General features: G+C 43.7%; 1 protein-coding gene across 7 annotated transcripts in view; it reads left to right on the top strand.

The window, feature by feature from the left end:
* R3HDM2 (R3H domain containing 2) overlaps positions 1-17016 on the top strand; it is a 221848-nt gene that overhangs the window by 111808 nt on the left and 93024 nt on the right. For all 7 annotated transcript variants that reach the window (XM_053292391.1, XM_053292390.1, XM_053292392.1 and 4 more), the window contains exon 2: positions 16101-16297. In XM_053292391.1, coding sequence (XP_053148366.1) covers positions 16133-16297 — 165 coding nt within the window. In that variant the 5' untranslated portion in view covers positions 16101-16132. The remainder of the gene's footprint in view (positions 1-16100; positions 16298-17016) is intronic.

The raw sequence follows: 17016 nt of genomic DNA, 5'->3' as shown, positions 1-17016 counted from the left end.
GATGCAAGAAGCAAAATCTCCAACTCGCACTCTCCCAGTCTGAAAGAACAGCTTTTTAATATATTCATCAATCATGGAATACCACTCTCCTCGTAAGTTGTGTTTTTGCAGTTGCAAGTGCATCTGGCTAGCTGTTGTCTTGAAGGAGGAAAAAGCACATTCAGCAGTGGTTATGAGTTGACAAGTCAGTCTAAGTAAGTGACAGTCTCCTGTTGGTTAAGGAGGTTGCCTAGTGTAATAAGCAGCAATGGCCTGTGATGGTGGTTTTTTACAAATTCAGATTATGAAGTTCAAATTTCAGTTATCTGGTGAATAATATAACCTGGGGCTGTGTACTTAGTTCCTTAGAGGTTTCTTCATTACCAGTCTGAAGTACAGTTGATTGATTAAGTGCCGTCAAGTCGCTGTCGACTCTTAGCGACCACATAGATAGATTCTCTCCAGGTTGATCTGTCTTCAACTTGGCCTTTAAGGACTCTCAGTGGTGCATTCATCGTTGTCGTAATCGAGTCCATCCACCTTGCTGCTGGTTGTCCTCATCTTCTCTTTCTTTCAACTTTCCCCAGCATTATAGACTTCTCAAGGGAGCTGGGTCTTCGCATAATGTGTCCGAAGTATGATAGTTTGAGCCTGGTCAGTTGTGCCTCCAGTGAAAATTCTGAATTTTCTCAAGTGAAAATTCTGGAAGGTACAGCTACAGCCAAATAAAGCAGTGTTATCCGTGGGAATTCCAAGCGTAGTGGCTGTCTTAATTCCAGAGATAGAACAGGGGGTCCCAGAATAGTTCTTATGATTATACCTTTTAATGAATCAACTTTGGATAAAAGACAATAAGCTGTTGAGCTGCTTAGAGCTCTTACACAGAATCGTAACTATTTCTTTGGCAAACCCTTTCCTGAAGTATCCTCGCCTCCTTTTATCTTCCTCTCCATTGCTGGAGTGTCCGCCTCCCTTTGAAGACTAGTTTCTCAATCCCGAACTACCCTCCATCCTGTCTTGGCTGTTGAACATAAGTTATAAATCCTTTGGGCAAAGACTTCCTCAACTTGTAAGTTCCTTTGTACTGTGGGTGCCTCACTTCTATGCACAGTATAGAAGTGCTGAGTTAAGACTAGTGCTCAGTAAGTAAGTTGCATCAGTTCATCTACAGGCAGGGATTCCAAGAAACAGTTTGCAAAAGCAGAGTGCTAATGCAGGCTCCCTCCCGACCTTCTGGCCTTCAAATCAGGATGGGCGGCTGGCATATAGAAACCCTGAACACTGCTGCTAATATTGTCTGCATTTATAAAGTGCTACAGGCATTTGAGGACAAAGCTGTGAGTGGTGTGCTAAGATGGCTCAAGGCTGTCAGTTTAAACAGCCAGGGCAAGCTGCAGTGCCAAGGATAGAGCACTGACGGCTGGGGTAAGCAGGTAGGCACTTGGATGGAGGAGAGGGAGGGACAGTGTATGGCTTGGGGGTTCACTCAAGGGCATTAGCACTTGTTGCAGGCCAGTGGCAGACTGCTTTTCTGCACAGTCTCTGTCTTTCACTGCATTAGTGAAATACCCTACTGTCAGGATTCGAGCCTATGGCAGGTCTTGAACCGGTGACCCAGAGAGATGTTGCGCAGGGATTTAGGCTGCAGACTACTGCCCACCTCTGGCGAAAGGAGGAGATTGCAGGAGACCCTTGTGCCAGTAGAACAAAATGGACCAGTTGGCATTCCTTGAACTCTATCGCAACTTCCAGGTCAGGCTTGTTCATGGGTCTATACGATCAGGAGATTGCTCTTGCTAGCTACAGCTGCCTTTGACTCTTCTTGTCTCTCTTTGCCCTCAGCTGCTTAGGAGCCAGATCTGACATCTTGCCAGCTTTTTATGCATTTCTAGCTGCAGAAAAGGTTTCAGGCCCTTGCTTTGGGTGCTCTGTCTGCTTTATGACTGGCCACATTGAGCAAGAGAAGTACCTTTCTTGCTTTGAAATTGTGTTGCATGACAGACATGTACAGCAGTTTTTGGTTTAAAAAAAGAATCTTGGGAACACAGATTAAAAAAATAACTTGTCTTGTTGCTCATGGTGATAGAGCCTGTTGCCATGGAAGCATGATTCAGATTGGCTGACCCAGAGGCCAATGAGCAAATAGAAAACAAGAACATCGTCATTTAACCTTGCAGGATGTACTAATTCAGTGAGATGTGACGTTAATACCAAAACCTTGTACAGAGTTGTAGAATTAAAATTCTTGGGCAACTAAGACAGTTGCTGTAGGGCTTTTCCTCTTACAAAGAAAAAATGTGTGTGTTCTGCCTCCACTTATTTCACTGAACAGGCATTGTGCAGCTCTAAGCAGCTAATGATCAGAATCAACTTTTTGATTGCCAGCCTCCTATGACTTGGCATGTTTTACGATCTGCCTAGTTGGAGGAGGGCAGGGATGGTGAATAGATCAACTGATCTATAAAAATGTGTGCTTTTTCCCATGGACAGTTTGAAGGATTTTGCGCTCTGTTAGGCTTTACTACTTTTTTTCTGGGATGGAAGAAGCAATGTAACCTTAACTTTGTGATTTGTTTTTAGGCTGGATGGTTAAGCAGCTGCTGTTACAGATGTGTTGGGCTTTTCTTTTGACAGTTAGTGACAAGTTTCTTGGTTCTGGCAGCTAGAAGTAGCATTGAAGAGGCAGAGGAGGGCTGCCTCAGCTCCAACAGGGGAAGGTGGCTAATGTTCCACCCTACTTGTCTGGTCCTACTTTGTACCCCTCAGACATTTGGTTGTTTGTTCTGGAAAAGAGAATATTGGACCACGTGGGATTCAAATTGACCCAGCAAAATAGTTCTTATCTCCAAAGAAAAGTCGCCGCTCAGGCTGCTGCCAGCTTGCTCATAGAATGCAATTGTTTTGGCACGCTCTGCATGACCTTGGATTTATATGACTATTGTAGGACCAAATCAGATGTTCTGGTGAAGGCACAGCTGTTGCTGAAAACAGTTGCCAGTGCCACCTACTTAGTTTTCCTTCCATAATGTTGAACAGAATTTTTCAAGTTATGTGAAGTCATGATGCTGTTTCCCCACACCTGTGCTTCACCTGGTTGGGTGACTGGAGGTGAGGGAAACCAGAACACAGCATCTGGTTTCCCTCATGAGGTAATGTTGAGGGTGAGGGAAGGAACTAGGTGTACTTTTTATTGTAGCATCTAGTGTATTCTGAGGCAACTGATAAACCAGCTACAGAGAAGATGAGAGAGTTTGTGTCTGTATGTCCTCCTAAACTGAATTTCCCACAGACAGGAAATGTCAGTGGCCTACATTCAAACTAAGAGTTGCATTCAGGGACTGCTCCCTCATGGCCATGGAGGGCAGTTACCATTTTTGGCAATTCCCCCCTTGCTTCTGCAGCTGCCTCTGCCTCCTGAAAATATGTCCCTGAGGGTTGCAGGACACTCAGGAACATATTTTTAGAAGGCACAGGTGGGTGCAGAGAGAAGCAGGATGCCCAAGAATTGCCCATCCCATCTGTGCATGCATGGAAGCATTCCCCGTGTGGAATTTGTAGTTTTCATGTAGGCCAGTGTGTGTTGGTGAATGGAGAATAGAGAGTTGTGTGGTATGGTTAAGCAATGTTAGAATATCTCCTGCTTTCTGCATTCCTCTTCTTGTAGCTTAGTGACTGGTGAGTTGCCAGGAAGAAGGTGCACAATTCTGGAGCAATCTTTGTGACACTTATTTCATCGCTCACTGTAAGAAGCTCTTCTGAAAATTTGCTGCTTGCCCTGTTTTCTTCACTGTTTACTGCAGTAAATGTCTCTTTGTCTCCTGGTTCAGAAAGCCCACACTGAAATTGCAGTGATGAGTTTGCATTTTTGATGAGGCAAGATGATTATCACCCCAGACATCTGCCTTGCCATGTTTTTGTAGCCATATCCTAGCAAAGTGAATCAGAGAAGGTACTCTTGGTTCCTGAGCAACTTTCAGCATTTTAGCTATTAAAGTGGGATTCCTGCTTCCTGGATACTTAGGAAGTATCTGGCTGTCACAGTTGTTGCCTAAGTATCCCTCTACCTTTGTTTGTGGCATGTGTCTGGGCAGCCACCAGTTGTTCAGTGGCTCCTGAGTGTTGGAAGGAGCTAGAGAGTTGCCCATCCGATGGAGAGCTATTCATGTACTTCCACAACCTGGGTTCATGGAATTCAGTGGAAATTGAGAGATTTCCTTTGAGTGTCCAAATAAAAGATAGCTTTAAGGTTCAACTTAAAGGGAGGGGATTGAACATAAAAATGCAAATATTATAATGCCCTTATACAAATCTACGGTGTGGCCACATATGGAGTACTGCATGCAGTTCTGGTCGTCATATCTAAAGGAGGACACTGTAGAACTGGAAAAGTTGCAGAAGAGGGCAACCAAGATGATCAGGGGGCTGGAGCACATGAAGCAAGGCTAGAGCATCTGGGGCTTTTTAATTTGGAAAAGAGGTGACTATGGGGGACATGATTGAGGTGTATAAAATTATGCATGGTGTAGAGAAAGTGGACAGATGATTTTTTTCACCTTGTCTCACAACACTAGAACCAGGGGTCATCCCATGAATCTGAAGGCTGGGAATTTTAGGACCAAGAAAAGGAAGTATGTTTTCACACAGCACGTAATCAGTCTATGGAATTCTCTGCCACGGGACATGTTGATGGCCACTAGCTTGGATGACTTTAAAAAGGGCTTAGACATATTCATGGAGGACAGGTCTGTCAATGGCTACTAGTCTGGTGGCTATAGGCCATCTCCAGCCTCAGAGGCAAGTCTAAATACCAAATGCAGGGGAACAACAGCAAGAGAGAGGGCATGCCTTCATCTCTTGCCTGTGGGCTTCTTAGAGGGATCTTCTGGGCCACTATGTGAAACAGGATGGGCCTTGACCCTGATCCAGCAAGGCTGTTCTTGATTTGTATTTGTTTCTGGCCCTCAAAGGGAGGCCTTTAATAGCCACACAGTAGAAAGAAGTTCAAATAAAACTCACATGGAAGAGGCCATTTCAATTCCATAGTGTGTGTGTATGTGTGTGTATTTGATCTGTCAGCTTTAGAGAGAAGTTGCCGTACTCAGGAAATATGGTCCTTCGCATTGGCTAGATGACCTTTGTTGGTCTTGGCAGACTTTTTGCAGACTGTCTGATTAGGAGAGAAAGGTAGGCAATCCGTAGCTACAATAAGCCCCAAGGAGAGAGCTTGATTTTTGTAATTTAATCACTTTCCTTGAGGGAGGGCAAGGTTGAAGGAACAGTGCCTGCCTTGCTTTCACTTCAGTGGATCAAGTGGGAGAAAGCCGTCTGTTTGCTGCTTAAGCTGCCTTGACTACCTTCTTCCAACTAAACAGGAACATCAATATCTCTCCTCTGCTGCCCCCAGAGTTTTGGGTTGTGTGTCTCCTCCCCCCTCCTTTCTTGACCCAGATTTTTAATTTGTGGCTTCCGTGATGATCTAGCTACGCAACTTGTTTTATTTGCCTCATGAAAAGTGATTGGCACTGCCTTTCCATCCCACTTGTCCGCCCCCCTCTTCCTCCTTGAGCCCCGTGAACTTCTACTTTCTCCGCAAGTCTTCCTTGCCACAGTGGATCATGTCAGCCGCCTCCTCGCTCTCTCCCACGCTTGTCCTGAGGGAGCGAGGCTGATTCATTCATACAGAAAGGAAAACCTCTTTCTGAGCAGGAGCCTTGAAAGAGAGAGAGAAAATGAGATGCTCCAGCGGAACACACAGTGCTGCTGCTTTTAATTTGTGTTCTGGGGAAAATAATCCAGGAGTCCATTGTATCTTCAATAGCTATAAACACACTGACCAGCCTCTTGTGAATGAGGGATGTATCGAGCTTGTTCCTTCAGCTCTCTGCCATCAAGGATCGGAGGAAGTATCCATCTCTTGCAACACTGGGGGGGGGGGGACACAGCCAAAGGTACCACCCCTTGCACCACGACTTCAGCTAAGGACATTGGGCTTGGGCAGGTGGGTTTGTATGTGGCGGGGGATGATGCTTGTCTCATTTAGGGGCATTGAAGGTAACATAAATGTCAGCCATTTCCCCCTCTCTTATGTAAAATAACCATGCTACGAAAAAGCTGCGTGCTTTCAGAACTGTAGGCTCTTTGTGAATTCGTGGTGGTGTAATTCTCTGGGAAGTATTAAAACTGAGCCTTTGTTCATAAAAGGCTTGTTTGCAAAATTAGGGTCTTGTTGGGATTGCATTTCAAGGATTTTTTGGGTGGCAGAGGAAGGGTGGGCACACAAAAGAACATAAGGACAGCCCTGCTGGATCAGGCCCAAGACCCATCTAGTCCAGCATCCTGTTTCGCACAGTGGCCCACCAGTGGCCCACACATAATGCAAAGGATTTTTAAAGCAAAGATAAGGTCTAGAGACCAGAGATGTAGGGGGCACTGGTGGCTGTTACAATGGGTCTTGTTGACACTGTAGGTTCAGGGGATATTGCCCCCACCCCTTAAAGTAGCCATACCATACAACGAGTTGTTGACTAGGATTGTAGAGGTAAATTCAGTAGAGGAAATACAATGTGCTACCTGTGGAACTGTGATTTAATTAGAGGGGATTTTCCAATGAAAGATAAGGTGAACAATATCACCAACTACAATTACAGAGTTGGAATAAATTTGTTTTCTTCCATCCTCCTAAATGTAGAATAGTGTACACTTAGGCCAACTTTAATGGATCTTCAAAACCATTTCAAACATTCAGAAAAGAGCCATTTGATGTGCTTGCTGCTGGAATTGCAGCACTTCAAAACGAAGTGGGTGGATAGGGAAGATTGCATGTTAGGAGAAGATCCAGTGTCAAATATTCCCTGCGTGTGGAAAGCTAGTACATCAGGGACTTTCCACATAATGCACTAGTTTTCCATTTGAAGGAAATATTTGCAGAGGAGCATTCAGATGTGTGTCCCTTACCACCTGCATCCTAAAGGTGGAATCTCCCAGGAAGAAAGGCTGTGTTGTCCAGTGAAGCTGATCATTGCCTAAGCTTTCATACTGTTTCCCCCCCATGTGTTCATTATTACTTATGTTTCCTAACTCTTGAGTCGTGGGACAGGCAGTGGTGCTGGCTGCCAGAACCGGTTTAGATGTGTGTGTAGAGCCATAGTTCCTTCAAATTCTAGAATGCACACACTATTCTTCTTGAATGGTGTTGCTGGTGTTGGGTTATTAACCTTTTATTTAATCTAAGTTAATATCCAGTTTCAGTTTCTGATTTATCAAAAATAATTTCTTCTTAAAAGCCAATATTCTCCTCTCTAAACCACTATTCACTGTTACAATTTAGTCTCTGAAATCTTAAATATTCAGTCTGTCTTCCAGTGATTGATTTGTGCTCAGAATCCATGAATGATTTTTCTTCTTCACTTGCCATGATTTATTCTTCTGTGCAGAGTATATTTCCATTGCTCACTATAGTATGTATGTCTCCCAACTATTGAATCTATTCACTGTTAAATCATAAGATTCTTTTACTATTTAATAAATAATAGTCAGTTACTTAAATCCTCTATATTCATTCCAACCTCTATTAATTATTTTTAGATCTTTGGTCACTCATCTCGAACACAGTGATTTATTGATGAAGTAATTATGAAAAACTCACATAAAGGTATAATTCTAAGAGCTCCATTCAATAAGATAGTTTCAAAACATTAAATTCATCAACAGTAGTTTGCAATATTCACACAAGAAATATATATGATGAATATTCAACCAATATTTATATATTGCTTTTCAACAAAAGTTCCCAAAGCGGTTTACATAGATGGAAACAAGTAAGTAAAATGACTCCCTGTCCCCAAAGGGCTCACAATCTAAACAAACAAACAAACACAAGATAGACACCAGCAACAGCCACTACACTGGGGATGGATAGGGCCAGTTGCTTTCCTCCTCCTCAATAAAGAGAATCACCACTTTTAAAAAGTGCCTCTTTGCTCAGTTAGCAGGGTTGGGCAACAAGTATGTATGTGTGTTGGTTTTGTTCCCTCAGTTATATAATGGGACAATTTATTGTTCTTTGATTTTAGTTCTAGAACCTTTTTCAGATTTTTGTCTGACAAAATGTTTGGGCATAAAATATCCTCCTTGATCCTCATGGCTAAAACAGAAGAAATTGCAATTACTTCTGAAAAGCATTTTAGGCCTTCAAGTTTCTTACTTTTCAGTCTGGAGTGCAGGTTGATTATTTAAGTATGCAAGCACTCCCTGTGGTTCTCTAGGTTTGCCGTGGGGGACGATGTTGATGCTCAAGCATAGAACTTTGCTGATGGCATGGCCATTGGCTGCCAGTAAGCAAGACCTTCCTGAAAGTGGGTGTTCTTGTTGGTGGTTTGAAAGGAAGTAGAACCTTGCATATCCTCCATGCCATGATTAAGCACTATTGAAATCAATGAGGCAACTTAGATACAGCTAACTGGAGTCCCATGATTGTCAACAGTCATTACTAACTTTCTTTGGCTATAACCCAGCAAGATTGTTACAATGTTAACTGTGGTAATGTCGGGTGGATATGCAGTGCTTTAAGGTGGTTCTGGATAGCTGAGAAGCTTTATTGGTTTACTGGAAGCTTTATAAGAAGCTTTTTGGTAGCTGGCTGTGCTTCCATCATAAGTGTCACCTGTGTGGGCATATTCACCCCTACCGAACAAGCTAGTTATCAGTCTGTGTGAGTGGGCAGGTTTTTTTGGCATTTGTGCCGTCATGAATGCAATTGATGTCCTTTAAATGTCCTTTTAAAAAAAGTGGAGGAAGAAAAGCATGGATTCTCTCCTTTTCTTCAAGCAGGAAGCACACACAGTACCGTTCCCAAGGAGTCCCATACTTCCTCAGAACTGTGTTTCAGGTGACAGCAATAAACTGTTCCTTCTCAGACTGTGTTTGGATGATGATTTCTTAGGCACATCCTGCAGCACCTTTTGCCCCTCCCATTTATTTTGGCTTTGCGTCGCTCTTCCTCCAAGGAGTTTAGAGCAGCATATGTGCTCTCCTCATTTTATCCTTGCAACAGCACTGTGAGGTATGCTAGGCTGAGAGATAATGACTGGGCGTAGGATCTCCTGATAAGCTTTATGACTGTCAGAGTCTTCCCAGCCTGTGTCCTGTGCCCTTTCTGCAACACTGGCTCTCTGTTGAGACCACCTGGGGTTATTTAGATGTTCTTAGTGGCACAGTTTTGTTCCTGACAGGTTTGCTCTTCAGAATCCAGCACCAAGCAGTTGTTTGGCTAAGTTATCCCACATGTTGTCATCCTTGGGATGCTTGTATACTGTTTTATTGTGTGTAATTATTAGTCATTATTTGTGTATATTAGTTATATTTGTTGTTCTGATTTTTATCTCTTGGCTGGCCAACGGCTGTAATAAAAACTGATTGATTGATTAATTGTCATCCTTGGGATGCAGATACTCCAAGCTGTTTGCGTTATCTCTTTTTGGATTAAAGTAATCGTGACCATAGAAATTGCCTTTCTTGATCCTGCCAAAGTCATTTCAAGCCCAGCGCTCTGCTTCTTAGAGTCCAACTAAGATGCCTGTGAGAACCTCACCAGTAGGTGGTGGCAACCTTTACCTGTCACCAGAGATACTGCCTCTGAACATGGAGGTTTCATGGAGGTTTCATTTAGCTGCTGCTGCTACTGTTGTTAACACCTGGAAGATTCTCCCTCTCCCCTCACCCCACAGCAACACAGTCAGATCGGTTAGGATGAGAACCCAAGGTCATCCAGTGAGCTTCATGACTGTGTGAGGATTTGAACTTTTCTCCCCAGTTCTAATCCAGGACTCAGACCATCTTATCTGTTGAGTCCCTCACAGATCCAGCTAGACCCGGCATGGTATAGTGGTTAGCGTTGGACTAGAACTGGGGAAACAAAGTTTAGATCTCTGCTCAGCCATGAAACTCATTGGGTGATTTTGAGCCAGTTACTTCTCTCTTAGCCTAGCCTATCTCACAGGGTTGTTATGGAGATAAACACAACCATGTATACTGCTCTGGGGTCCTTAAAGGAAGAGTGGAATATAAATGTAAAGGGGAAAAGACCTTATCCAGTCCTGTACTTGCTTTCACAAGTGGAGAACAAGTACTCTGCAGGAAGGTGCTTCCCAAGTAATGGTGCTGGATGATTCTTGCAAAGGAGCCGAGCAGCATTTGACAGGAATCCACTGATCACCGAAGCCCCAGCTTCAGAGTCAGCATGACCTTAAGTGTGTCCATTTATTGTGCAAGGATATTTTATGGGAGTGTAGCTCCATGCCACCCAGTGTCTCCTCTTTATATAAAGCAATGATTTTCTTTCCTTCAGATCTCCCCCTCCCCAGTCACTGTCTGACGGAGACTGGCAGAACTCCTAGAGGCCTGGCCTTGCGGGTGGTGGGGAGGGGTGCCTCTTTCTCCCGGGCAGCTGCTAGAGTGAACCGTTCTCTCCCTTCTCGGGCTGTGTTCATGAATGGGCTGCAGGAGGTTTGAGGAGGGGTGAGGGTCTGCACTGGGTCTTCCCCTCCAGCCGCTTCAGGTGGTGACTCGAGAGAGAGCCTGCGGATCCAGTCAGAGGAGAGAGGCGGGATTGTGGGCTTTGGCAAGCCGATATTGGCTGGCAAGGCACAGTAAGAGATTAATGAACTGTGTCTCTTTTTTTCAGTTAGTGATTTTTAGTCCATTGTTGCCTGTCAATAAGAAGAGAACCTCAGCTGAACCCAACGTCCTCCGTTTGCCACGCTGCATGGCATGCTGCCTCGAGACTGGCTTGTGGGATTTATGCCTGTCTTTCAGTCTCTCTCTGTTCCAAAGCAAACTTGGCAATGGCAGCGATAGGAATAAAATGGGGTAGAAAGGTCACCTGGCGGTGGGGGGGGGCGGGGGGCGGAATGATACCTATGTTGAGAGCAAATACAAGCCCCCACCTCATTTTGACACACCCCCCCCCCCCCCGTTTTAGAAGCAGTTGCTTTTCAAAGAAGGGGGATTGTGCACCAGTGAACTAAATTTGTAACTGGGATTTTTGAAACTCTGGGCTAAGAGCCCCAAGTTGTGCACAAAGGAATCGCAATGACAAAATAATCTATCAGTTCATCCCTTGGTTGGCATCCAGACCTGCAGCAGAGCGGAAGTTCCTTCTGCAAGTGAAAGGAAAGTGACAGGAGCCCCTTCTGCTCTTGCAAGAAGCCTTTGCATGCACACAGCTCTCCTTCAGTTCGTGGACGGAGCTTCCGCCGATGGTGCATCACTCTGCCAAAGGTCTGGATGCCAACCATTTTGCCTATTTTTAGGTTGTGAGCCCTTCAGGGTACAAACCTGTCTTCTCACTCTTGGTAAAGTACCATGCACACAGATAACACTATATAAATAATAACTATGACTGTAGGCCAGAATGGTGGACTGAATAGCCATGCAGATAATAGTTTTGTCTCCAGAATACTGGAACCTCTTGCAGTGCTGCCTGAATGCCTTCAGATATTGTCACAGTGATGAGGGCTAGAAACATTTTTCTTTGTTTAAAGATGTAAACGGATTATTGGGAATCAGTTGGGTATCAGATTCTGTGCTAGAGGCCAGATTCCATGCACCAGAAAGATCATAAGCCTAGTAACATTTCCAAGACCAAGCAACTTGAATCTTTGTTGACATGCTGCAGGAAGCCAGTGCAGATGTGCAAGCAATAATGTGTGTGCTGCTGGTGACCCACTGCTGTAAAGGTCACAAGGCCTTGTGGTTGGACATTCTGGCCAATAAACCTTTTCCTCCATGCGACTCACAGACTCTGCCAGAGACAGGAAGTGTTCCGAGTCCTGATGGCTGCATTCCAGAAATGTTGGCATGTAAGCAAGGCCTCCTTGTAGTGTTTACACTGTTGATAGATCTCTTTTTTTCTCCAAGGCTAGGAGCTTTTATTGCCGGATGAGAGGCAGCATCCACAATGTTGTGAAGTGTGCCGAGCTCCTTCAGAATTCCCTCAGTGAATAGAATCTGTTTCTTCTCCATACTTGGGTGCACTTCTACCACATACACAAGATCACACTCTTATATTTTGTCTGTTAATTAATCCTGAACAACTAACATCAATTGCTTCTGTACTCATTCAGTAATGTGAATTAGAATCCCCACTTCACACATTACCATGCATTAATCTCCCCTTTAAGCACCCTGATTGTGAGAGTTGCAAGGTACTTAATGGATGTTAAAGGGTAACTAATATGTAGTAAATGATTGTGTGTGCATCCCCTGTTGATTGTACAACAACATGGGGCCCCACTTTCTCATTGGGTCGTAGCCTCTAACGCAGTGACTAACCTAGACACACACTTATTCTCACACTATAGAAATCCTATCTGGAGTCTGACTTCTGGTTATTATTTGGTAATTCCTAGGCCCGTAGCTACAAAACAAGCAACAAGTGCTACAAATTAAAGATAAATTACTTTGAATTTAGCCTGTGAATATTAACAATTCCCATGCAGAGCCAACATTCAATAAATCTTTGTAGTATCTGACTGCTTTTCAGCTGGGTTCTGGCAAGTGTTTAATAAAACAAGTTAATAAACATTGTCTGGGCGTTTGCTTTCTCTGCCTCCCAATTGGGTTTCATTCAGCTGAGGTTTCAGAGTAGGCCTTGCAGAGACTGAGTCAGGCCCTGGCAAGTTGTTCTGTGCACTCTAGCTGGGCTCTCCTGTGGCGTTGCTGTCTTGCCCAAGACAGTCCACTTGCTTATGACTGCATTGTACACCATGGCAGGGTGTTGCACAGACAGATGGGGGCCTTTCTTGTTGCAAATAGATTTGCTACTGAGTTTTTGAGACAAACTTGGAAGTTCCTGCTAAAAGAGTGCATCTAGGGAATTTCAAGGAAAGCAGAAATTACTTCAGTAAGCTGCTCCTAAACCTCTCAGGAGGCTATTGCACATCCTAAAGTTGGCTGTAAATTTTACCTGAAGCGAAATTGTGGGGTGCACTTAGAAGTTGCTGCTTAGGCAAAACAGCCAAGGAATCTTAATAGGTACAAAAGGGTTTTCAGTAAGATCAGTGAAAACTCTTCAAGAGGGTTCTGCACATCTCTAGTTGCATTCTGCACAATACATTCAGTTGGGAATAAAGTGCTTATAAAGCTGCCATTTTGTTGGATTATAATTTATTTTATGTATTTATTTTTAACAGTTATGAATTACTTTGTCATTAACATTCCCAAGTTGATTGCTGTCTGCTTTTCTCCTGCTTGTTTCTTCTTATGCGTTATGAAAACTTATTGCCTTACAGTCATTTACTGTATTGGGTTCCCATCTGGTTCTGTGTATAGGTTTGTTTTTTCAGTTCTCTGTTGTTCTTGTACTCCCTTTAAAAAGTGATTTGATGTCCTGTTCAGATACTTGAATCAGCATACATGCATTTCATGCAGAATAATAAACCGTTTTACTTTCAATGCAAAATGAATGCAATGTTAAAACTGTAAACTGATGATTTTTAATTGTGTAAAAATATATGTAATGGGATTAAAAAAAAAACCCAGGGAAAGAAACATTGGACTTAGATTCCTATGACTGAAAGGCACAAATACAGCAGAAGTTGAGATAATATAATTTTATCTGGAAAGTGGCTTGCTAAATCCTTAAATAAGCATAAGTGGTGTTGCAGGGCAGCCTTATGGAGTGCAGGATTTTCATAATTTAAATACAAAGATTAGTCACTTCAGGCAAGACAGATAATCAGTCTGGTCAAATGCACAAGTGCTGAACGTAGATCTGGGAGACCTTGGTTCATCTCAAACTTGTAAACCTTTAGGTTTGTGGGCGGCTAATCTTACATCCCCTGGCTGATCTGCCTGGTCCTCTGTCTCCTTTTTTGTTTGCCTTTCTTAAACTGAAATGAAAAGCAGGCTCTGGTTGCTGAAATGCCCAATTTTGCTATGCCTATGTTAAAGCTTGGGGGAAACTTGTTTTCCCTGTCACCTCCCCCTCACTTTAGGGAGAGCAGGTCAGACATTTTAGACTTTTGGTTTTGGAAAGCTAAGAAAATGCCCTTTGTTATGATAGGGTTGTGCATGTGCCCACATATGTGGGGGAGGGGTGACTTGCATATTGCAAGGACATTTGGGAGGAGGCTGGTACAATACATCTCCATTAGGAATGTGCAGAACGTTTTGCTGGTGAAATGCTCTGACTTGAAATGGGCCATTTTGGGTGTTTTGAGATTGAAACAGAATAAAGGGCCTGAATAAATGGGCAGAACAATCTCGTTTCGACTGAAACATTCTGAGCGCCATTTGGAGGTATGTTTTCCCCTTGCCTATTGGTTTTCTGGCATTGGCTTCCAATTGGTTTGCAATCTCCTTTCTTCTTGTTGGCTCGTTATCATACAAATCACATGTTATCATGGGCAACTGTGCCTCCATTGGCAGGGAGGAGGGAGGGAGAAACACTTTTAGAGGGGAGGCAATTTCAAAAATGTATTCAAAGGAACTGGAAGGCAGAGAAAGCCCTTATGCCTCTCTTAAAGAGGGATAAATCAGGCGAGGAGGAAGGTAGGGTTGATTTTGTGGTTTCCTTTTCTTACCACTGACTATAAAAAGCTATGGTATTGCTGCTATAACTGTTCAGTTTTGCTGGATCGCAGATTGATAAAGGCAGAACTTGAGTGCCTGCCTCAAACCTTCCTTGAGTTGTGGTTTGTTTTGTTTGTGAGATAGTGTTGTATCGAGAAATGCCCAGTGGCAGTTCTGTGTGTGCGCACATAACATTTCTTGGTGATTGCTCGGATCATGAGTTCCATGTCTGGCCTTGATGCATCAAGGTGATTCAAACTACATTGCAAGGTGCGCTCAGTCAGAATGTGGCTGAAGTTGCTCTAGTTGAGCTTATGGCTATGCTTGCTGCTAAGTAAGGGTGCTGCTGTGGCAGCTGTTGCAACGCTAGGAAGTAATATAAGGAGTGTGTGTGAGAGCAGCTTGTGCCAGTGATGTTTCTGCAGTGCAGGCAGTATGGCTGGCAGTGGATGCTGGGTCAATGATTCTGTTTTGGCCTTTTTTGGACTGTGTTTGAAATGTGTTAGGAGGGACAGATTTCCTTTTACTGTGCTTCTGCAGTGTATTTTTCAAGGCCTGGTTGCATAATGCATTGCAAATTGCAATGCAAAATTTGTGCTGTGCACACTGTGAGTGCAGCTTGTTCTGGCCTATGTGGGTTTCGGAGAAAGGATAACAATTGGTTAAAAATCTCCTGCTTGCCCATTTCTTTTGTGGGTTGGATGGTAGGTAGCAACCATCATGCCCTGCCACCCAACCCACTTTGGTGCCCCTAGGAGCTACCCATGGGGAACAATGGGATATTGTGAGTTTCCCCACTGCTCCCTATGGCCAAAACACTTGAATTGTTTTTCAGTCTAAACAGCCAGGGTCAGAAGCTGTTTTAATTTGATTGATTGATTGATTGATTGATTGAGTGTTAAATTTATATACCGCCTTTCATTAAAAACAATCCCAAGGCGGTTTAGTGGAAGAGTTCGATGGAATGTTCAATGGAACATTCAATAGCGGTTCAGTTGAATGTTTGGCCGTTTGGCGTCTCATTTTGAGGCCAGGCCCCCTAATCTTGGGGTGGAGGCAGATTTTGTCTTCACCACAACAGCTTCTCCAAATGCATGTCTCCCTTTTCTTTTAAGAATGAATGGCAGCCATTCACTTATCGGGGGGCAAAGGATGTGGGATATTGGATGGAGGCTAAAACTACTTTCTGTCTTCTGTGAGCCCAGCCATTAAGAATGAAGCCTGCCTGCTCCTAACTTTATAGTCCTAGCCTGGGTTCTATTACCTGTGGCTTAGAGAGAAGGCGAGGAAGAAAGATCCTGGCCTGAGACTTGAGTGACACACGTTCTTGTTTGATTTTGAATGAAATAAGTTGCATTCTTCCCCTGACCCCAGCAAAGAGAGAAGGGAATGTGGGAAATGCAACATCAAGTCCCCAGTAATTGGGCTCTAAGCGAGCCTCACTAAACAAACATGACTTTAACATGGGAATGAAGAAACAGGGAACTATGTCAAAAAGACATAGTATTTCTGAATGTGCTGACATCCATCTTTTCTGTCCCTGTCTGCAGGTGTCCATCACTAACGTTATATTGTGCTGAAAATGTCTAACAGCAACACAACACAAGAGACACTGGAAATAATGAAAGAGTCGGAAAAGAAACTGGTTGAGGAATCTGTGAACAAAAACAAATTTGTATCCAGGTCGCCAAGCAAAGAGGAAGTTGAAAAGGATGGGGAGGAGAGCAGCACCCGGCAAGAATCTCAGGTAATTAGCAAAAGAGTATCTCAGTAGTCTCATCAAAGCCCATTGCAGACTGGCAGTCGCTCTTGAGCTTGGTTTTTCAGTGTGTTGGACAGAGAGAGTCCTTTCCAGCCCTGATATGGAGACAACAACTAGAAATTCCAGGGATTATATCCCTGCTCTACCACCCTCAGCTGCCCAAGAGTATACTAGTCTCTTAAACAACTCCACTCACTTTCCCTTGCCATTTCTCTTTCTTGGGCTGCCTCCTAAGAATTCCTGTGTAGTGCCCCTTCCCTTTTCTTTTCCTTCATACACCTCCTTGAAAGCCCACCTTTTTCATGAACTCTTTACCTTTGTCCCATAGTCCTTGTCCCCAAGTGAAGTGAAGCCTAAATTGTGTTTGCTCACGTTTCTGATCTTTGCCACTCCCATTCTTCCCTCCATCTGTTGAAACTTAGATTGTAAATTACCTGGGGCAGTGGCTTTTCTGTTTTTCTGGGTTACTCTCACGCTAATAATTACGCTAATAATAATAATTGTTGTTACTAAACATGGGACCATACTCATGATGGTGCCATGTTGCTACCACAGAGTTACTGGTTCATCCTTTAAGGCTCAAACTTGGTAGTGTTAGAGACAGCAAAATGACAGTCCCTTCTGAGATAGTCTTGCTGCTATTTGCCAATGGTGACTCATGCTGGGCTGTAGTAGGAAATCTCCCCTAAGCCATTTGTGTATTG

This window comes from Hemicordylus capensis, chromosome 2 (assembly GCF_027244095.1).
Source record: "Hemicordylus capensis ecotype Gifberg chromosome 2, rHemCap1.1.pri, whole genome shotgun sequence".
In the NCBI taxonomy this organism is placed as follows: Eukaryota; Metazoa; Chordata; class Lepidosauria; order Squamata; family Cordylidae; genus Hemicordylus; species Hemicordylus capensis.
The sequence above is the reverse complement of the archived record's forward strand: the minus strand, read 5'-3'. Positions and strand labels throughout refer to the sequence as shown.